This window comes from Gopherus flavomarginatus, chromosome 3 (assembly GCF_025201925.1).
Source record: "Gopherus flavomarginatus isolate rGopFla2 chromosome 3, rGopFla2.mat.asm, whole genome shotgun sequence".
Lineage (NCBI taxonomy): Eukaryota > Metazoa > Chordata > Testudines > Testudinidae > Gopherus > Gopherus flavomarginatus.
In genome coordinates, this window is record NC_066619.1 from 13,626,872 (window position 1) to 13,649,263 (window position 22,392).

Consider the following 22,392-nt stretch of genomic DNA (forward strand, 5'->3'; position numbering starts at 1 on the left):
CTCGTTAAGGAGCAAATAATTAGAAAGCAAAATGGTAACAGAGCAGTGAAGAGGAGTTACACAGCTGACCAATTTACAGGCCCAGCAGGCAGATCCTCTGCTGGCGTAACCTGTTCCAGCTCCTTTGAAGTCAGTGGCGCTTGGACAATTTAGGCCAGCTGAGGATCTGTTCCCACAGGTTCTCAGCTTTGCAAAGAATGCATTCGTTTTAGTCACATAATGCAAACCCCCACACTGGAAAAATTCCATTGAACCTTATTACTTAGATAGCATTAGCTGTTGTAGGAACTGAACAGGTCCCCTGAGATGGGATCGTGTTTAGTTTTATAGAAAACAAGGGGTACATTTTAAGGCTTTTTTTTTTTTAATTTTCTTTTTCCTGCCAAGATAGTCCTCCTTGGTCCCAGCAAGATCCGTGACCCTTCGTATTAACATTGGCTCTTTATTAGCAACATATTGCCTGGTGTTTCCAGCAGCTATTAGGCTGCCTTCAGTATAGCTAAAACCGGCCTGTGATTACTTCTGTCCGCGGCAGCAGGTGTGCTCTTTGTCAACAGTAAGGGACTGTGGTTCTCATTTTGGAACTATGCAGTAACTTGGCAACATAAGACTTGCTGACGGAGCTGATGTTATTGAGCTCAGTGAACTAATAAGCCGTTTTTCTTTCCAAATTTGGAGTGTGTACAAGCACAGGGGGAATAGGGCATTGGCTAGAGCCAGCAGAGTGGGAAGGAGGGATGGAAGCAAAGGGGCCTTGCCGATTTCCCTACATAGCTTTATCTACCTCATTCCCAACCAGCAGCTCTTATGCATTGGGATTTTCATGGATCCAGCTAGACTCCAGTCTCTGAGAGTGGCCAGTAGTAGATTCTTTAAAAGAAGATGCCAAAAACTCTGCAATGGCAGTTACATAACCTGCCCACCACGGAAAATAATCTTTCTGCCCCTAATTAATTAGCGGTTGGGTCATATGCTGGCTTATGAGGGTTTATGCCTCTTCCTCTGCTCTTGGCATTTATAGTATTTACAGGAAAGGTGCAAAAAACAAAAGTCACTTTCACTTGCAGCGTAAGTAAACCTGTCTCAAAGCAACAGCGGAGAGAATGAGAATTGGCTAATTTGATTCAGGACTAAATGTCACCATTTTGGTTAATGGCCACAGTTATAGGTAGCTTAGTCCAGTATTGTCCATTATGGAGTTTTTGTGGTTGGTTTTGTTGGATTTTTTGGGGGGGGCGTGGGGGAGGGGCGTTTGCACATTCCTCTGAAGCAGAGGCTGCTGGTCCCTCTCCACTGGACTAGATGGATCATTTCCGGTGTTCATTAAAACCATGGCAAAGTTGTGTGAAAAGACGAAAGGCCATATTTATCTTTGGAAGTGATGTGGTCATCATAAAAAAGTCATAGCGTTCACAGAATGAGCACTCATTTAGGCTACCTAGGTACTTCTACATGGCCATATGACTAGACTATGGGAGCTCCTCCCAGATATGTAGAGCTTGTCCTGACAAAACACCCTCTGAGGGAGGGAAGTATATGGAACACGCTACAGGTAGGAAACTGAGGCACAGGGAATTAAGTGACTTTCTCAAGGTCAACATAGGCCATCTGTGGTGGAGCAGAAGACGGAACCAGATTTTCTAAGTCCCAGTCCAGTGCTGAACCACTTGACCTCCCTCCGCTCTAGGAGGCAGCCAATTCGGGCTTGTAATACATGTGTGTCCTTTGGTGACATAGCTACTTGATCACTCAGTACTGGGCTGGAACCACCATTTGCCTGGCCATACGCCCCCCCAAACAGCTGTCTGCCGGCCATGATTTACAGCAACTATCAGCCTGGGCCAAATTAAAAACAGTGGCACAGACATGAAAAGTATCTGTTGATACTCACTGTGATGTTGAACTCTACATGATTTTATAAAAATATGCTAATGAATGAATATAATGTAACTGGAATATACGTCATGCAAAAGGCCTCTTGTAAGATATCATTACGAAGCTTATAATCTACTGAGTGTGATCATCCTATTTGTATGAATGTACCACTCTTGTATCTAGCAATATGAAATATAATTCTGAGGGCCTATTGTAATTATGCAAAGTGTGGGCAGTTAATGGTGGTTTGGACTCTTGATGGCTCCCATCAACCAGGACAATTGACTGTGGATGGCTCTGTTTGCAGGCAGGCCTTCCTGTGAGTCAGACTGGGAGGAATGAAGGCTTAGGGGGGTCTTCCAGTGACATGTGATCATGTCACCTGAACAGGAATCCATCTTTAACCTGGTGTCTTTCCATAGAGAGGAGGGGGTGGGAACCCAGAGAGGGCCAAAGGATTCTCACCTTATGCAAAAGAGATATAAAAGGTGTGGAACAGAACAAAGGGAGGAGAGGAGCCATCATGAAGAATCCCCTAGCTACCACCTGAGCAGGAACAAGAGCTGTACAGGGGAAAGAATTGTGCCTGGGCCTGGAAAGTGTCCAATCTGAGGACAAAAACTTACTGAAGCATCCATCTCTGAGGGTGAGATTATCTGTATTCAGTTTGATTAGACATACATTTGTGTGTTTATTTTATTTTTCTTGGTGACTTACTTTGTTCTGGCTGTTACTACTTAGAACCACTTAAATCCTACTTTTAAATTTAATAAATCACTTTTTACTTATTAATTAACCCAGAGTATGTGTTAATACCGGGCTGGGGGGCGGGAACAGCTGCACATCTCTCTCTATCAGTGTTATAGAGGGTGAACAATCTATGAGTTTGCCCTGTGTAAGCTTTATACAGGGTAAAATGGATTTATTTGGGTTTGGACCCCATTGGGAGTTGGACATCTAAGTGTTAGAGACAAGAACACTTCTGTCAGCTGTTTTCAGTTAAGCCTGCAGCTGTTAGGGGACGTGGTTCAGACCCTGGGTCTGGGTTTGCAGCAGGCTAGTGGGTCTGGCTCAAACCAGGCAGGGCACTGAAGTCCTAAGCTGATGGGGCAGGAAAGCAGGGGCAGAAGGAGTCTTGGCACCAGGGCTGGCTCCAGGCCCCAATGCGCCATGCGCGTGCTTGGGGCGGCATGCTGCGGGGGGGCGCTCTGCCGGTTGCCAGGAGGGCGGCAGGCAGCTCCGGTGGACCTCCCGCAGGCGTGCCTGTGGAGGGTCCGCTGGTCCTGCGGCTCCGGTGGAGCATCTGCAGGCATGCCTGCGGGAGGTCCACCGGAGCCGCAGGAGCGGCGAGCGGCAGAGTGCCCCCCGCGGCGTGCCACCATGCTTGGGGCGGCGAAATGGCTAGAGCCGGCCCTGCTTGGCACATTGGGTGGCAGCTCCCAAGGGGGGGGGTTCTGTGATCCAGCCCATCACACTCACTCCTTCTTGCTGGGAATGGGATACATCCACCTTGACTGCATTGGCCTCGTTAGCATTACAAAGTAATTTTCCCTCTGTTGATATTTGCCCCTTCTCGTCAACTGTTGGGAATGGAGCACATCCACCCTATTAAATTGGCCTCATTAGCACTGACCACTTGGTAAGGCAACTCTCATCTTGTCATGTGCTGTATATTTATACCTGCTACTGTTATTTCCTCTCCCTGCATCTGATGAAGTGGGTTATGGCCCACGAAAGCTTATGTCCAAATAAATTTGTTAGTCTCGAAGGTGCCACAAGGACTGCTCGTTGTTTTTACAGACATGAAATGTGCCTTAGCCTGAAAGTTGCTTGATTTACATTTTAAAAATGGATCTTTATTTAAAAAAAAACAAATCTTCTTGTCACTTACTCAGAGCCATAAACCTACCTTATGGACTGATCAGACTTAAATAAATAAATTACGTTTTTTGTCGGTTACCACCTGAAGCACAAGATGATCATGTATGTTCTATCGCAAAAAGAAAAGCGCAGTGTGAATGAAAATGCTGAACTTCCCGAACTGACACTTTCACCAAGGAACTTGGGGTTAAAGTAAAAATCCCTGAGAACTGAGTTTTATCATGGCATGACTGGTAGACCAATGGTACTGCTATAACACAAAGTGGCTTTTTAAGTGTTATGCAGTGTTTTTTTTTACTTCAAGGGGGGAAAAACTTTTTCAAATTAGAAGGCTGATCCTAGAAAAACACTCCAGAGAATGGAAGATCTAGTGGAAGATCTAGTTTGCTAGGTCAGACCCCCTACTGCAGTTAAAGCACTGACATAGAACTCAGGAGAGTTAGATTGAACTCTGCCACAGACTTGTAGGGTGACCGTAGGCAATTCACTTAGATCTCTCTGGCTTTCAGAACCACCTCTTTTCTCCCAATCTCTGCATGTTTAGATTGTAAACTCTGGGAGAGGGATTGCCTCTCACAATGTGTTTTCCAGGGCCCCTCCAGGAGCCTAGCTCTGATCTCAGTTGAGGCTAACATCATAGCTTTTAATTCAAAGATTTTTTTAAGGTCAGAAGGGACCACAGCAATCATCTAGTCTGACGGCCTGCATTTCCGCTGCCACCGAATTTCATCTATCACAATTTGGATAATAACTCCATGGTCTGTAGCGCTCTGGTAGTTTAGAGCCTCTACTAGTGCTACTATAGGAAAAAAAATAAAGCAAACTCCCTAGCCACTGGAGGAGATGATCAGGCAGCCAAGCCCTTCAAATGAACAGGCAGAGGCTCCAGCCATTACAGGCTGTTTTGGAATGCATGCTTAGGCTGAAACCCTTTACAAGCACGACAGCTTGCTCATGGCGACTGATGCCTGATTCCCCAGAGAGCTAGGAAGTGGCAGGCAGTAGCAGTACAAGCTTCCTCAATGCTGCCCATTGTTTCACAGTATAATCTGCTGAGTACTACTCTGCTGTAATGATTGGGTTAAACATGCTGTAATACAGTACCAATGGCTTGCACTATAAAATCAGCAGGACCCTAGGCTCAGCTCCTAGTGGTGCGCTCATGTGCATGCGAGGCAATGCCAGTGAAGCAAGCCGGGTGTTCATTAGCACAGCCGCCGGGCCTAGATATTTCCATTGCAGGGGCTGATCCTCCAGCGAGCTCTCAACTCCCACCACTTTGAACACTCAGCACTTTGTAGCATCAGGCCTGTAGCTGGAGGGATTAATGACAGTTATAGACAGCGTCTAAGAGTCAATCACTATTATTATTCCCATCAGTGAGTCCTTGATCAGTTATGCAGCTGATTATTAGGTAGATTTCAGTAACTCGCTGTTCTCCAAAAACCATCATTTCCCAGAAAGGTTTTGAAAATGACTTGATTTAGGCACTTACCTGTTAACTGAGGCAGCATGGACACAGGGCCGAATGCACTCTAAGTGGTACACTGGCTGACCTACAAAAGACGATCATGATGTAGGACCCCTGCAGGGTGGAATTTGCCCAGGGGAGAGTAGCTTGCAAAGGCACGGCCCCACGCCTTAAGCTGGCTCCCCACTACTGGAAGAAAAATGCCTCACTGATACCAAAAACATACCATTCAGTAGGCTCAGATATGCTGGCCTATATGGCACCTACTGTACTACAGCTACTGCATACGAGCAGGAGGATGGGCCACTGCTTAAGCTGTAGGAGACAGATCCCTGCTCTGCCATGGATTCCGTGTGTGGGAAAGTCACTTAAGAACCTAAATGTATTTGTGGTGCTGGGCCTTAGCCTCTCTGTGCATCAGTTCTCCATTTGTAGAATGGAGACAACAGTATTTCCAGCCCTCCCAGGGGTGTTGTGAAGTGCTCAGATTGTACCTAAACTATTTCTGGAGATACAAGCTGCCTAATGAGGCCGCTTAGGATCATATATCCTGCCTCTGCTGTGGTAAACAGAAGAGAAGTGGGTGGGGGATTGGGAGGCTGGGAAAATGCCCCAGCTCATTATGTAATCTGAACAACTGTTGGGCCTTGGCTGTGATTAACATCACCAGGAATCAGCAATTCGATGCAAAGTAAATTCACATGGCCCCTTATCACACACTGAGATTCACTCTTTAACCCCTGGATTTATGGCTAATCGCCCTTTAAATGCCTCTGCCCTGCAGGTAGGGAGAGCAGAGAATGGGAGCACAAGGCTGCAGGATGGATCTAAGAGCAGATGCCTTGGTGAAGAAACAACAGCCAAGCTTCAGATGGAAAGGGCAGAGAATTGTTTTATTGGCTGAGCTTTGCCTAGTGAGCAGATTAGAGGGGACATGCTGAAGCCCTTGTGGGCCTGACTGGGATGCATAGAAGTAGGGATTGCTGCATCTGTAGGCTCCTCTCCCCTCCCCCACAGAAAACCCCCCTTTGGTGCTCTGCAGGCTTCTGACTCCACAAGGGATTGGCAGCTTGTGTAACTCACTGCTGGTCAAATCAGGATTAATGTGTGCAGTTAGCCCCTGCTCAGATTGGGAACCCCTGTCCCTAGTGGGGAATGAGGAGGCACCTGCTGGCAAAGATGCCTATGGGAGCTCAACGACTCCCATCAGGAAGGAAGGTGGCCAGGAAGCAGCGTATGGAGCAGAGCAGACTGTATGGGAACCTGCCCACGATCTGCAGGTTTTTGGAGTCTGATTCCTGCCTTCCTCAGCTGGGCAAACTCTTCCTCCCTGCTTTGCCCCAAACAATGGTAGAACCAGGAGACCAGGACATACTCCTGGTGTGGAATCCTGGCTGCAGTGAAGTTAAACAGGGTTTTGCCATTGACTTCAATGGAGACGGTAGGCGCTCTCCTAGCTTGGAAGTTGGGGTCCCAAACACTTTTTTTTAGAAATGTTATTTTTGTTTTAAGTACAGAATTATTTGTTAGCAAATCTAATCTAATTTGGCCAAATAGGTGAATGAAAGTGTATTAGGGACTGGGAAGCTCATGTGCTGGTGTGTCAGTTTTGACTCTGTGCAGGAACCTATCCTTTTGCAAGACTTAAAAAAAACAAACAAACCCATAAAATCAATGGCAGCTGCTTTTACAAGTGATTGCTATGCATGTCACACAGCGCAGAACGATGCTGAGATAGCTCTGAACATGTGCTCTTTGCTGCTTCCCTAAAGCAGAATTGATTATTGTTAAGTGTTTTGTTAATGGATTCAGCTGGATAGCACAAAATCATTATGATGTTCAATTCATAGCTATGATCTTGGAGCTGCTTAACACCTGTGGACTGGTGCTGATCCTCAGCCGCTGTAAACTGGTGTCAGTCCATTGAAGTCAAAGGAGTTAGGCCAAGTCACAGCAGCAGAGACTTGACCTAGATGATTCACCTTCCTGTTGAAATACCTGTTCAGAAAATCTTATCTGGGTTGTTGCTTTCAACTCTTCATCTCACGTGTACACACAAACAAATATACACACTCAAATACAAAGAAAGTGAGTAGAAGTGGGTCAAAATTGGGACTGCTACACCCAGCCCCCATGATTATGTCAGCTTAATTGTTATTTGAGCCTCTTTTACTTTAAAAGAGCAGCCAGCCTGATCATCAGTTCTCTGTTGGAGTTTCCAGCCTTGGTAGTTGGGCAAATAAAACCGCACCCTTTGAGCCGCAAACTAAGGGGATTTGATATGGATAATCAGTGGACCAGAAAAATTGTGCCATTCACACATTTTTATTTAAAAAGTGTGATTCTTTTTATAAAATGTTAATCCAGGGAGTATATATTCCTACTAAAAGCCTTTCAATATAAAATACAGTATCGTAAAAAGTAAAACGGGATACAAAATGGTGTAAGACGTGAGTAAGAAAAACCCCTCTGCAGTGAATATAAATATCCTCATTGCAGCTCCTTTTAAAGGCTGCAGATGCATCCCTGTTAATATCTTGGAAATAATTCCCTCCAGGTCATACCATCTCCTCTGTTCTGGTCCAGCCACTTCCCACAAGGGAAAATTGTGGTCACTCCAGTAGCTGAATTGGTGATCTCCACCCTCTCCACTAACCAGCCGGTTGCTATGCCGCTGTTGTCATGTTCAATCCGGACTTTTTTCAACTCCCCCAGCTCCAGGGTTTCCAGGCAAAACCTGTTGGTTTTGCCCCGTTCAAAGAGGTTCCGGAACTTCTGCTTGAGAGCACGCTTGCCCGAATCTCCATTTATTCCAAAGATGGTAATAAAGACATTGGCGTCGGTCCCAGCTCCTTTTTCAGACCCAGTAACCACAATGACCTCATATTTGACTGGCACCAAGCTCCGGGCTTTGCTGGCAAAACTCTCTATGACCTTGGCACACTCAAAGACTTTGTAGTCACCCCTCTTGTTCCTCAGTGGAATTTTTGCATTGCACTTGAAAAAATATCTGCCAAAGGAAAGTTAACAATGTGTTAATAATATGGCCATTTGCTTTGTATTATGAATGCTCAGGTATAATAGGGGCAGGTGATTTAGCAATTCACCAACTACTAATGTTTCAACCTTGTATTTAGAATGAGAGGGACATATCCTTGCTTGGGACTCAAACTGAAGATTCTGGGATTTGAAGAAACAGCACTGCTCGGTGTGCTACAGGAAGCTCTCTAAAGGACATAGACAATTATTTTGCAAGTTTGAAATATGAAGCCTCCCTGGAAACACAAATTCAAGTCAGAGAAAGTCAACTCAGCCCTTCAACCTTCCAGTTCTTCTACATTTCAGCATTACCCAAGGTAATAAGCTCGCCTTTGAACATGCCGAGATGAAACAGCCAGCTTGAGTTACACAGTATGTGTATGAACACTTACAGTTCTTCTGAAGTTCAAAAGTCCTGTGGCAGCAGATTTCCCCCAAACCATAATAATTTCCACTGCCGTCTTGCCCTCACACAGCTCTTGCCCCACTTTCTAATTACAGTGGAGGCAGCTCATTTTACTTGTGCTTTTACTGGATTTTTTTGGCATAGGTGGCGCATAATGGAGGCCAGTGAAGGCTAAGCCTTCCCTCCAACCCTCACCCCACCATGGAGGAGGGGCAGTGGTGGGTTTGAGACCCCCCTGAAAAGTCTCCTCTCACCATGGCCCCGGGGCTGGAGGAGCTCTCTCTCCTCACTGCGACTCCGCGACTGAGGTGGGGGCACAGAGCTTTCCTGGTCTCGGGACAGGGGAGTGAATGGGGGGAGCGAGAGAGGGTGGAATGGGGTGGAGCCATGGGCGGGGTCACGGGCGGAAGGGGCAGAACAAGGGAGGGGCTCCAGGCTCGTTGTTCCAACCAGGGCTGAGAGCTCTGCCGCAGTCCTCACCAGGGCCATGCGGGGTGGCTGACAGCAGCGAGTGGGGGCAGGGCTTTGCCCACCACCCATGTTTTTTGGATATCATGGACTTATTCTGAAGGCTGTTGTAGCTCTATTGCAACTCGGGGTGAACAGCATCCCTAAAATTGGTAGAACACGGCTGTTCAAATCCCATGCTTTCAAGCAGATGGTTTAAATGACTTCAATCTTCCAGAGCCGCACGTGAGATTTGCCATCTCGTACATGCAACATAGCAAGGTGAAGGGGCTTCTTAGCTGAACAGCCCCTCTTTGGATTTCCAGGTTGAAAACCTGTTGAGAGGCCACCATGTTGCAGGTTCAGTGCTGCCCTCAGCTAGGCCAGGCACCACTGCAAACCCGAGGGGAGGATTATTGAGGGAGTTGTGTAATGACGGGAGTGCTGCGCTAGCACGTTTAGTTAGGCATTAGGGCTGAAGATCAAAAACAACAGACTATGCTGCTCCCTATGCCTAGACCAGCTTAAAAATATCTTTCAGGCAGGGTCCTTGAGCCAAATTCTTGTTTTTAGAAGGTCTCTTTCTATAAGTCTATAATATAGAAATAAACTATTGTTGTATGTAAAGTAAATAAAGTTTTTAAAATGTTTAAGAAGCTTCATTTAAAATTAAATTAAATTAAAATGCAGAGCCCCCCTGGACTGGTGGCCAGGACCCAGGCAGTGTGAGTGCCACTGAAAATCAGCTTGAGCGCCACCTTTGACACGCGTGCCATAGGTTGCCTATCCCTGAGATAGAACATTGCTTTTAAAAGGGCATCCAGTCTTGATTTAAAGACTATGAGTGATGGAGACTCCAACACGTCCCCAGGTAACTGAAGTCACTCAACTTAGGCCAGAATTGAATGTGGTGCTCTTGTCATCTTATTTGCCTGTCAAGTGTCACGTACACTCACAGAAAAATAATATCATAAATGGCTCCTATCGGAGAGCCCAGCAGGGCAGGCAGGCTGCTGCTTTTTGATTTAAAACAATCAAACAACTTAGGGGCAAGTTTTCAAAGTTAGGTGCATCATCTCTGCTGTCACCCATTAAGGTGAAGTTCAACAACTATCACCATCACTGGGATGACAAGGAAGGGGCCAGAGGTGAGGGAGAACAGGAAAAGAGGGAATGTTAAAAGGCTGGGGGAGGAAGTATGTGTGTCCCCTCTCTCCTCATTTATAACTCTCAGCTCATCCTGAACAGACAAAGGAAGCAGCAAGCACTGAAATATGCACCAGATGCTGAAAACACTTCACTCCACTGGGATGCCCCTGGCAATGTACAGGAAGCACATAACATACTCATAAATAACTGTGTGTCTGGTAATCAGCCAGAAGTTTGGACACTGGGCTTTTAATGAGGTATTTTATTTGCAATGATGCAAGTCATTTCCACCTGAGTTTCCTCCCTCTCCTGTCCAAACAGCAGCAGGCACTCCCTGAAGGAATTCAGCTGCATTGCGTTATTCATGGGAAAAATTAAGACCTGAGGAAAGGACTTCTTCAGTACCATAGTACACATTGAATGCATCTGAAATCACAGAAATACCTGCCAATGTTTGGAAAGAAGTTTTGTCCCTGGGAGGGTCTGATGAGAAGAAATCCTGAAGCCCTTATTCAGGGGTGGGAACGTACTTCCCAGAGGGTACTTTTTTAACTCTCTCACAATTGCCGTGTTGCCAGCTCTTGGGATTTTTATTGTGGATTTTGTGATATTCTAAGTTTTCCTTAAAACCTTGACTTGGGGAATTGTCTCATTAGATGAGAATCTCAGCTTGCTTTCTTGTAAATTTCTACCCCTCAAAATTGCAGAGAAAAGCTTGAAAACATGACCCAATTGTATGCTAATAGCTCTAAAACCAAAAGGCAAAGACAAAGAACCGAAATATATTATTTAAAATAAAATCATGACTGTTAAGGCAATCTTTTTAATTTGCCTGGTTTGGGGGGAGGGGATAGAGGGGAAACACGGGGCCTCCTCTCATCATTTTTGAACCTTTGGGATGGGGAATACTGAATGCTTGATCTCACAATGTGGGGCAGCTGCTGCTAGGTAGGGCTGTGGTTACGGAGAACATGCAAGAAGGAAGGGTTCTGGCTAGTGCTGGGCAGAATGGGCAGGGTTGGTGCAACCATTTAGGTGACCGCCAGGGGCCATTTTCTTCGGCAGCGACCGCGGTGGCCGGATCTTCAGCCGTTCCGGTCACTGCTGGCATTTCGGCAGAGGGAGCTGGGGCAGGGGAGCACGGGGAGGACCGCCTGCAGCAAGTAAGGAGTGGGGAGGAGGGCGGCACGCAGGGGAACTCCCCGCCCCAGCTCACCCCTGCTCCACCTCCTCCCCGAGCATGCCATGGCTGCTTCACTTCTCCCACCTCCCAGGCTTGCTGTGCCTAAGCTGATTGACGCCGCAAGCCTGGGAGGCAGGGGAAGTGAAGCAGCCATGGCGTGCTCGGGGAGGAGGCGGGGCAGAGGTGAGCTGCTTCACTTCTCCACCTCCCAGGCTTGCGGCGCTAATCAGCGTAGGCACTGCAAGCCTGAGAGGTGGGAGAAGTGAAGCAGCCACGGCATGCTCGGGGTGCTCGTGCTCAGAGCAAGGGTGAGCTCGGGCAGGGGGGGTGCCTCAGGGCAGAGGGGGGGAGCTGCCGTGCCTCAGGGCGGAGGGGGGGAGATGCCGCGGGGAGGGCGCAAGGTGGAAGTTTCGCCTAGGGCGCAAAACACCCTTGCACCGGCCCTGAGAACGGGCTGTGACAGGCTGCAACTTACAGCAGAATCTTGTTGCTGTACTATGTCATGTTTAAATAAAAGACTTGAATTGTGCTTTAAGAAGACCCTTGCCACTTGGGGCCACATTAGTTTCAGTAAAAAGAACAGGAGTACTTGTGGCACCTTAGAGACTAACACATTTATTTGAGCATAAGCTTTCGTGGGTTACAGTCCACTTCATCAGATGCATGCAGTGCAAAGTAAAACTATTTCCTCATGTTTATTTCCCCCCCTACTGTTCCTCACATCTTCTTGTCAACTGCTGCCAATGGGCCATTTTGATTGCCACTACAAAAAAGTTTTTTTCTCTCCTGCTGGTAATAGCTCACCTTAACTGATCACTCTCATTAGAGTGTGTATGGTAACACTCCTTGTTTCATGTTCTCTGTGTATATATATATATAGCTTCCTATTGTATTTTCCACTGCATGCATCTGATGAAGTGGGCTGTAGCTCACAAAAGCTTATGCTCAAATAGATTTTAGTCTCTAAGGTGCCACAAGTACTCCTGTTCTTGTTGTGGACACAGACTAACACAGCTGCTACTCTGAAACCAACCATTGGTTTCAGTGAGGCTCTTCAGATGCACAATAGCCTTGGGCATGTGGCTGTGATTGCAGGGTCGGGCGTTAAAAGCCACAGGTTTCCCTTGATTGCGAGACAAGACTATGACTGACTGAGTTTTCATTCTGCAAATATTAACATGGCTCTTCTACAGGCTGATTTGATTTAGCTGTTGATTAATTTGCTGGACGAGACACTTAACATGAAAATCTCACGTCAAGGATTTCTTTTTAAACACTAAACTGTCTCATTAGGAATGAAACCCTTAAAGTTAAATACTTTAACGGTAGTGGAAATACCACAGACAAGAAAAGGAATTCATTAGTAGTTTGGATGTGCTTGCTTAGCTATTTTGGCCCAAGATTGACAGCTAGTAGGTATTTGCTCTTTGGATGACCATTCTTTTCCTTTTCCTGCCTATTCTCCACGCTAGCAGCTCATTAATTCTGCATGAACATTGCCACTTCCAAACGAAGGGCTCAGACTGACAGGGCCAGGGAGCTGATGTGCTGAGAGGTTAGCCAATCACACAAGATCACCAAGATAATCTAAAGTCTCTTGAAAGTCTTGGAAGGTTTCTGCCATCTCCAAACCAGAGAATAAAAATATCTTTTGGTTTTTGTGACAGGGTAAACTGGGCCTTTGTGGCGCCCTCCTGGAGGCCCCATCATCCTGCCCCAGGAAAGGAGAACCGAGGGTGGATCCTGGACATGCCTAGCGAGGCTGCATGGAAGCGGCCAATCAGAGCCCAGCAGACTCAGATAAAAGGCACTGCAGGCCCCAAGCAGGTCAGTTCCTGGCTGGGACTAGAGAGGCAAGGTGGGGTGCTTCTCTCTGGCCTTAGGAGCTCACAGGATAGCCAGAGTCTGTTACCGGCTGCATTTGCTTAGCTGGGTTGGCAGGAAGAGAGGACATAAGACCTTAATCCTGAGATAAGGGTGAAACTAAAACGGGACAGGTAGGAAGAGGCCAAGGAAAGAAGTGGCAGCTAATTGAAATTGAGCAATATGTGGTGGCTGTTCATAGGGTCGTTGGGTTGGAACCTGGAGTATTGGGCTGGGTTCTGCTACTGGCTAGAAGTAAAGTGGTGTAAACCCACAAAGTGGACAGGATTGGGTTGGGAGCCCAAAGAAAGGGCGGAAGGCACCTACTAAGGGCAGATAGACTGTTTATCTATCAGATGGTATATACCCCAGAAGGTGTTCATCTAGACTTGGCTGGAGAGCCAAGCCACAGAAGACCTGCCAAGCAAGTCTATCAATACTGCACATAGCAGCAGGAGGTGCTCAAGAGGTGTGTCTCCCTGTTAAAGTTTTGTAGATGACTCCTGAGGTGCTTTTGGATTCAAGGAGTCATACTAGAACCATCCCAAAATGCAAAGGAAGTCAAATCTGAGGTTTCTCCCATGTTGAAGCAGTTTAGAGGCCAATCTTTGAAAAGTGGCCATAGAATCTAAATGACCAGGTCTAGATTTTCAACGAGTTTAGGTGTGCAGGGTTATTGGGTTTTTTTTGCAAAATACATGCTGATTTCTTTTATGACTGTGCATTCATCTGCACATGCAAATACTTTACATCATACACATGGAAACCATGCATGCGAATTAGACTTGTCTGCGGCAGCTCCTAAATGTTTTAAATATCTTGCCCTTAGTTTTAAAACACGCTAAGAATTTTTAAGGCTCAACATGCATGGCTAGGAAAATGTTAACTATGAAGAACCTCAGAAATATGGTTACAATAGTATTCTTCCTTTAGCCCCTGGAGTTCTTTATTGCATACTGCATATCTGTTTTGATGGAAGCAACTTACTTGTTGCAAAGTTCCATCTCTGTTATGATTATCTCTCGGACATGCCAGTATGCATCAGCTTTTGTGGCTGACTTCCTTCCATCTTTTGGACAGTGACCAACACAGATGGCTGCAATATCACCAACATTCTTTGAGGAAAATAGAAATTTGTCTGTTGCTCCCCTGCAGGAAACATAGAAGAGTTTCAATTAACATCTTGGAGACCGGCAATGACTTGTGTCATGTTGGCATTAAGTAATTTGAGCGCAGCTATGAAAGATATAAAACAAACCTGCATTTAAAGTCATTTGATTTAACCCATAATTATTTAACACAAAGTATAATTTCCGTATTTAAATTCAGTATTTTTCCTGATTAGGGTGACGCTTTAAATTACTACTACTAGGACCTTCCAGGGTATGTCTGAGCTACTTCACATCCAAAATCAATTTGCCTTGTTATAGAGAAAGCTAGAGAATGACTGACTAATTTTCCCCTTAAACATTCATTTTTTTCTTGACAGATATTGTATCTGTTGTAGATCTACTGAGCATAGCTGCTTTTAAAACCACTAGTCAAACTACCCTCCTGCTTTTAAGCTGTTCTCAAGATGGGCTTTTAAGAACAACATATCTCTGTCAAACATTTAGCCAACTCTTCTGTTGTGTATCTTCAGTAGCTGTCTTATTGGATTAGACCAGTAGTTCTCAACCCGCAGCCCAGTTAGCACACAGCTGCGGCCTAGCTAAAAAAAATTCAAAATTTGCCACTCTGGTCTGGCAGAGGACGGGGCTGGCTGAAGAGGAGAGAGCATAAGGCAGCTTGCAGGAGTGTTCCTACCAGCAGGAGGCTGGTGAGTGCTGCAGGAGGGCAGGGGGCAGGAGAGTGGGTCTCTGGGCAGGGTTACGGCGGGGATCTGGGCAGTGAAGGGGTTGGGCACTGGAAACTAGTGGTTTGCGGGGGTGCAGGTTTTAGGTGGGGCTCCACTCTTGGACTGGAGCCTTGGATCCTGGCTGCCAGTTGCCTAGCCCCACACAGCGGGGTCCCGGTCTGGCTGTCAGCTGCCCAGCCCCACACAGTGGGGTCCCGGTCCGGCTGCCTGGCCCCACACAGCGGGGTCCTGATCTGGCTGCCAGCTGCCCGGCCCCACACAGTGGGGTCCCGGTCCGGCTGCCTGGCTCCACACAGCGGGGTCCCAGTCCGGCTGCCAGCTGCCCAGCTCCACACAACAGGGTTTGGCTGGTAGGGTCCAGCCTGGCTGCGTGGCCCAACATGGTAGGTCCAAGTCCCGGCTGTCCAGCCCTGCACCCAGGGCTTCACTCCTGGTCCCACTCTGTGGAGGTGTCTCTGGGTAGGCGGGTGCTGGGCATAGGCGACTGTGTGCATTCTTTGGGGGTGGAGGGAGGCCTGTGGTTTGCAACCTGGGGTCCATGTAATATATTATGGGCTGCATATGCAATCCACTATGATAAACAGGTTGAGAACCACTGGATTAGACTGTTAGTTAGACGGTGAGACTGTCAGGGAGGTCACGGAAGTCACGGATTCTGTGACTTTCCAGGACCTCCATGACTTCTGCAGCGGTGGGTGCAGCTCGTCTGGGGGCCACCCAACCAGCTCCCCCTCCCCAAGCACCCAAGATTTAGTCGGGTATATAGTACAAGTCATGGACAGGTCATGGGCCATGATTTTTTGTTCACTGACCGTGATCTGGCCATAGACTTGTACTATATACCCCTAACTAAAACTTAGCCTTAACTAGTAGTTCATCCAGTTGTCTGTCTCCAGCAGTAGACGATGCTTAATACTCCAGAGGAAGGAATCCTAGTTCCATTATACCCCTGGCCAATTGTGTAAATAGAGGAGGTTCCTTCCTGACCATCACAGACAATCTGCTTATTCTGTGAAATATGAGAGTTGTTTCTTTTTATTGCAGCCCTATCCGTCCTCAAGCTGTGCCAAACCACTTCATAACAGGAGCCAGCACTGGTTAACAGATGGAGGTTTCCTCATATCATGGCTGTTTGCTGCTGGGTCACTGATGTTTAAAATAGCTACATACACACTGATGCCATTAAGATTAGCGTCCAATTTACTTACAGGTTTGCCTGCCTTGGAAGGACCTCTCTTGAGTTCCTGACAGAAAAACACTCCCTCCCTCCACAACAAACAGGCTACTCTAATATTCTTTGTGGTCTACGGGCAGCATACTCTGTACAGTGTCCATAAACAAAAACAACACAAAACTTATCTCATGGATACTAATAACTAGAGGGGCTTGACCAGTTCTTAGTGTGCTTAGGTGTAGACTTCAAATGTGGAAAAGGAACTCATTCTTTTTATCTACATAAAGGTGCCGCCAGTCACTCTATACACTACACATAATAGCGCCCATTCATATCTGCAATATAAAGTTTTCTTTCATCATTTCTCTCTCTCCTTTTTCTTGCACCCAGGACATATACCAGAGATCTCTCTTTTCCACCCCAGCAACCTTCTGTCGGAGATGTTAAAAACACCTCCCTCTCAGATGAGTTCTTCCACAGCTCCTCCCAGCTCATCTGGCAAACCCCTGAAGTATCATGACCCTTGTTTAAGTTTCGAAGGATATGCGCACACATACATGTACATGTCCAATGCCCAGACGGACATTTCTGCTCTATCTTAAACTTGGCCTCCAGAGGCAAACATTACTTCTTTCTTCCACTTTGCCACCTATTGTATCTTTCGGAAAGGAAAGTAAGAAATGGTCTGACACTCCTAATGCCACTCTATGGATCCACCTTTGTAAGAGAGACACAGCCGGTGACATTCCCTTCCTGCTCACTCATCAAGGCTTATCTCACCTACCTTGTGAATTTCCTTTTTTTGGAGGAGTTTTCCAGAAGGAATTCTTTTGAGCGGCACTTCTTTCCTTCTAAGATGATCCAGATGTTTTCCTTGGTTTCTGCATCCTCTGTGTCACTCGTCACTGCAACGATCTCATAGGCTTCCAAGGCAAAATTAAAGCACAAAATTAAATAGCCAGAGCAGAGCAGATGCAATCAATGACAATGGCCAGACAGAGACTTGTCTATTGGACTGTCACTGTGGCCTTCAGATAATGGGAGCTTTTCCATTGACTCCTGTGGGGTCAACATTTCACCCCAGGGAAGGAATAAACAGAAAACAGAGTAGGCTTAGGATGATCAACGAGCAGGAGTGTCTGGGGCTACTCTTGGGTGGCTCTCTTCTTTCAGAGAACTCAAAGGGAAGTTGTGAGCAGCTGTCCTTCTGTCCTGATGGCAGGTGTGCTGCAGCAGTTGATATTGTTCCCTATCTTGCTCAATGTGGCTATGAGGCCACTAGGATGGTTAGTGAGGATACAGGGGCTGCAGTGCATTCAGTATGCTGATGACATCTGTGTCTCCATCATGTCTCACCTGGCTGGAGCAGTGGGACAAATAATCTTGTGCCCAGATGAACGTGCGGCTTGGATGACAGCTGAATGGATGCAATTCCATCAACACTGAAATGGTGTTGGTGGGTTGTGGAAGCAGCTGAGGAGCTGGTGGAATTCATATGGACACCCCTCATTGAGGGAGCACAACCACCATTTGTAAAACAAGTGTGCACTTCATATGTGCGTATATGGGGCCGAGGTATTAGGCCGTGGGCAGCTCCTAAATGCCCAGGCAGTGGCTGTAGAGAAGAGTGCTCTCTTCCATCTCTGACTGGCAAAATGATTTAAAACCTTCTCTCTCCTGTGGGAATCCTCTCACAATTGTCCATTCCTTGACCACCTCACAATTAAACTGCTGTGAGGTGCTCCACATGGGGTTATACTTTGGGACCACCAGGAAGCAGCAGCTAGTGCAGTAGCTAGTGCATAGTGCCATAGCCTGCCTATTAAGGGGAGTTACACATTGGGAGCACTTTAGATCAGCGTTCTGTAATCTGCACTGGCTTCCAGTAAGCTTCCAGGTAGAATTCAAGGTGTTGGTCTTGACCTATAAAGCCCTAACTGGTTTTGGACCTGGTATCGTGAGAGATCACCTCTCAATCTGTCTTAAGCAGCCACGGATGAGATCATCAGAGGCGCTTTCAATACAGATAAGAAGGAATTGCTGACATGAGGGTTCCATGATTTTGGAACTTGCTTCCTTACTGGTCTGTCAGAGCTTGGATTTGATAACTTCTTGAGCATACTGCAAAGCTCATCTTCCCCCCACCCCCTGTACTTTGTTTAGTCTGCTGAGGAGGGGATGGATTTAGGAGGGTGTATTTTTGGACAATCCGTTGACTATGCTTATATTGTAAATTTTAATTTATGAGACAGGCACCCAGAGCACTGGAGAGGCCCCTCCAGATGTATTTTAAACATCTGAAGAAAATAAATTAAAAAGTAAAACAAAAGTAATCAACATCCTTTATCAAAATAATTTTCATTCTGATTTAGAAACATAAGAACGGCCATACTGGGTCAGACCAATGGTCCATCTAGTCCAGTATCCTGTGTTCCGACACTGGCCAGTGTCAGGTGCTTCACAAGGAATGAGCAGAACAAGGCAACTATCAAGTGATCCATCCCCTGTTGCCCAGTCCCAGTTTCTGGCAGTGAGAGGTTTAGGGACAACCGGATCATGGGGTTGCATCCTTGACCATCTTGGTTAATAGCCATTGATTAACCTATCCTCCATGAATTTATCTAATTAATTTTTGAATCCTGTTATACTTTTGGTCTTCACAACATCCCTGGCAATGAGTTCACAGGTTAACTGTGTTGTGTGAAGAACTTCCTTATGTTTGTTTTAAAACTTCTGCCAATTAATTTCATTGGGCGATCCCTACTTCTTATGTTATGTGAAGGGGTAAATAACACTTCCCTATTCACTCTCTCCACACCATTAATGACTTTACAGACCTTTTTCACATTCCCCCTTAGTCGTCTCTTTTCTAAGCAGAAAACTCTGTCTTTTTAATTTCTCCTCATATGGAAGCTGTTGCATAACTCTACTCATTTTTGTTGCCCTTCTCTGCAGTTTTTTCCAATTCCCATATCTTTTTTGAGTTGGGGCAACCAGAACTGCACACAGTATTCAAGATGTGGGTGTACCACGGAGTTATATAGAGGCATTATGATATTTTCTGTCTTACTATCCTAATGGTTTCCAACATTCTGTTTCCTTTTTTTTGACTGTCGCTGCATATTGAGCAGATGTTTTCAGAGAACTGTCTATAGTGACTCCAAGATCTCTTTCTTGAGTGGTAGCAGCCAATTTAGACCCCATTATTTTATATGTATAGTTGGGATGATGTTTTCCAATGTGTGTTACTTTGCATTTATCAACATTTAATTTTATCTGCCATTTTGTTGCCCAGTCACCCATTTTGTGAGATCCCTCTGTAAGTCTTTGCAGTCAGTTTGGACTTAATTATCTTAGTAACTTTGTATCATCTGCAAACTTTGCCACCTCACTGTTTACCCCCATTTCCATTTCATCTCTGAATATGTTGACCAGCAGAGATTCCAGTACAGATCCTTGGAGGACTCCACTATTGACCTTTCCATTCTGAAAATGACCATTTATTCCTATCCTTTGTTTCCTGTCTCTTAACCAGTTACCGATCCATGAGAGGACCTCCCCTCTTATCCCATGACTGCTTACTTTGCCTAAGAGCAGGGATGTCACATCACCACAGCTGCACTCTGTTCTTGGCATACTAACTCAATGAAAGCTAGCACGGGTATGTCTCATCGAGTCGGAAATTACATCCCAAGCTCCAAGTGCAGACATACCTTGGGTGACATGATATAAATCCTCCAAATTCCTCAGGACAAGGACCTGTGACATGCCTGGCACTTTTGTTGGAGCTATTAAATAATGATGCTTTCTCCCTCACCACTGACCTCAGTGGAGTTACCCTGGTGTCAAATCAGGAATAACTCAGAGCAGAATCAGGGCTATGGGGTTTTAAACCCTGCAGTCGAGCTTGCAGCCCCAAGGCAGCTGGGGTAATGTTACCTGTATGCCTTTGGAAACTGAATTTATTTTTCACCTCAAAGATTCAAGACCATTATTTCTAATGAGGACATAACCATGTATCATCTCTGCATATTGCCAGCACCAACAGATGCATATGGTGCCATCTTTACTTTCAGCCTAGAGTGAGACTCAGTGTGTTTCCTCCTCATAAATTTTTTCTCATAAAACCACAGTGCTGTGTATAGACAGGCACTGAGGTAAACTAAGCCTGAGAAGTACCAAGTGCCAGTTCGGTGACTCTCAGCTGAGTAGTTTCAATAACTCCAGCCACCCGATGACTCTCAGAGAAAGTCTTCAACTTACATGTGCGCTCCTTCAGTTCCAGGATGCCGTTATTGGCGCAAGCCAGTTCTCTTATGAGCTGACCGTCATCTTCACCTTTAGCCAGCCAGCGATCACACTGGAAGCGGAACGTCTTATCCAGGGTGGCGTCTTTCACTTCGACGTATTCCAAGTGCCAGCCAGGTGCAACTCCTTTTTGGTGAAAAAGAACAAATATATAATGCTTGGTTAGGTGACATACCCATCGCCAGAAGGAACCTGTGGGCACTGAAAAGGTATATTATTTGTTTAGAAAGGGCCATAAGCGGGCCTGGTGCTGTACAGAGGCAGAGGAGACAAGGTCGCTACCCTGGGGAGCTTATCCTATAAGGACCATGTTCTGATCCTCTTACTCTGTCTGGGTTGACTAGATTCACTGGTTTCCAAAAAGGAATAAGGGGATCAGAATCTGGTCCTACATTAAAAGAAATATCATGAGTAAGGAGGCAGGGCAGCCAATTGTAGGGCAGCAGCAGCCCCCCACACTCCTCTGGACCCCAAGAAGGCTCCCCACATGTTGGGGAAGAGTCAGACTAGGTGAACTAGACCGTAAGTTCTTTCACTCTTTCTGTACCCCACTTCGCTATTATTGCGGATATCCTTGTGAAGGGCTGCTGGAGCTAGTTCTGTGTTGAGAGGAGAGTTCACAGTGGATACATCATAGATGCCACTAGAGAGCCAAGATTTACCTCACTGCAATCTCTGCAATACTAATTATTTCCTATTCTAAGTATAGGGCAATGTAACTGTTAGTAAATTGGACTTTATAAATGGGGACCACCATATGTGTGTGTGCACACACACCGTGACAAGCATACAGACTAATAAGAGATTTCTCCCTACAGAAGAGATACACAGATGTATACACTTAATCTGCATTAATCCTTTTAATTATCCCTACATTTTTAATTTAAAAACCCAGGGTGAAGAGCTGGAGACTCTGTCTTTTGAAAATCTGGCCCATTGTGTCTGGGGTTGGGAATAAGGCAGCACTCTGATACATGACAATGATTCTTGTGTTTTCACTGGGCTGCGCGGACGGAATACACCCAGGAGCAGACCTGCCAAGTAAAAAGGTGCGGCATTGGCACAGCTGCCTTTCAGGGAATGAAACCTCAGTTGAAGCATTCTATTTCAAAGCTCTCTTTGTAAATGGACCCAGATCCACCCCTGTTGTAACTCCTTTGAAGCCAATGGAATTACACCACAAAAAAAAGTAGCCTATTGTAGGCCAGACCCTCAGCCCAGGCTGGGTTCTAGTGAGATATGGGAAGGGCAAAGAGTGGGAGCATCTTGTGCTCACTCAGCTGCTCCTTAGCTTCCCTGTGCTTCCCTAACGTAGCCCCATGGCAGAGAAACCAGAGGATCAACTGCTCTGCAGATCCACCGGCCTCACCCCTCCCCTGGCCTACCCAGTCCTAAGGCCATGTGAGCTGCCCTGCAGAGAGCCTCTAAAGCAGCATTTCTCAAACTGGGGGCCATGAACCAAAAGGGGGTCACGAGGCTATGGGGGGAGTATCATGAGATCACAAAAAATAGGGTTACATACATCCAGGTTTTCCCAGACATGGCCTCTTTTTTTGTCCTCCGATCTCTGTCCAGGTGGATTTTTGGAACACGACCAAATATCCATGATTTTTCCTTGCTTGTCCTTTGCCTTGCCTTCAGAGCTGGGTAGCCAGAGAGCAGTGGCTGCTGGCCAAGTGCCCAGCTCTAAAAGCAGTGGTGCTGCCAGCAGCAGCACAGAAGTAAGGGTGGCATGGTA

At 46.3% G+C, this 22,392-nt stretch overlaps 1 protein-coding gene across 1 annotated transcript in view; it reads right to left on the reverse strand.

Moving 5' to 3' along the window:
- Positions 1 to 7,594: 7,594 nt before the first annotated feature.
- Positions 7,595 to 22,392, reverse strand: part of LOXHD1 (lipoxygenase homology PLAT domains 1) — a 209,944-nt gene continuing 195,146 nt past the window's right edge. Inside the window, exons 38-41 of the mRNA XM_050943268.1 lie at positions 20,610 to 20,780; positions 17,131 to 17,269; positions 14,302 to 14,463; positions 7,595 to 8,237 (exon numbers count right to left, since the gene is read on the reverse strand). Of these exons, the coding sequence (XP_050799225.1) occupies positions 7,757 to 8,237; positions 14,302 to 14,463; positions 17,131 to 17,269; positions 20,610 to 20,780 (953 nt within the window). The 3' untranslated portion in view covers positions 7,595 to 7,756. The remainder of the gene's footprint in view (positions 8,238 to 14,301; positions 14,464 to 17,130; positions 17,270 to 20,609; positions 20,781 to 22,392) is intronic.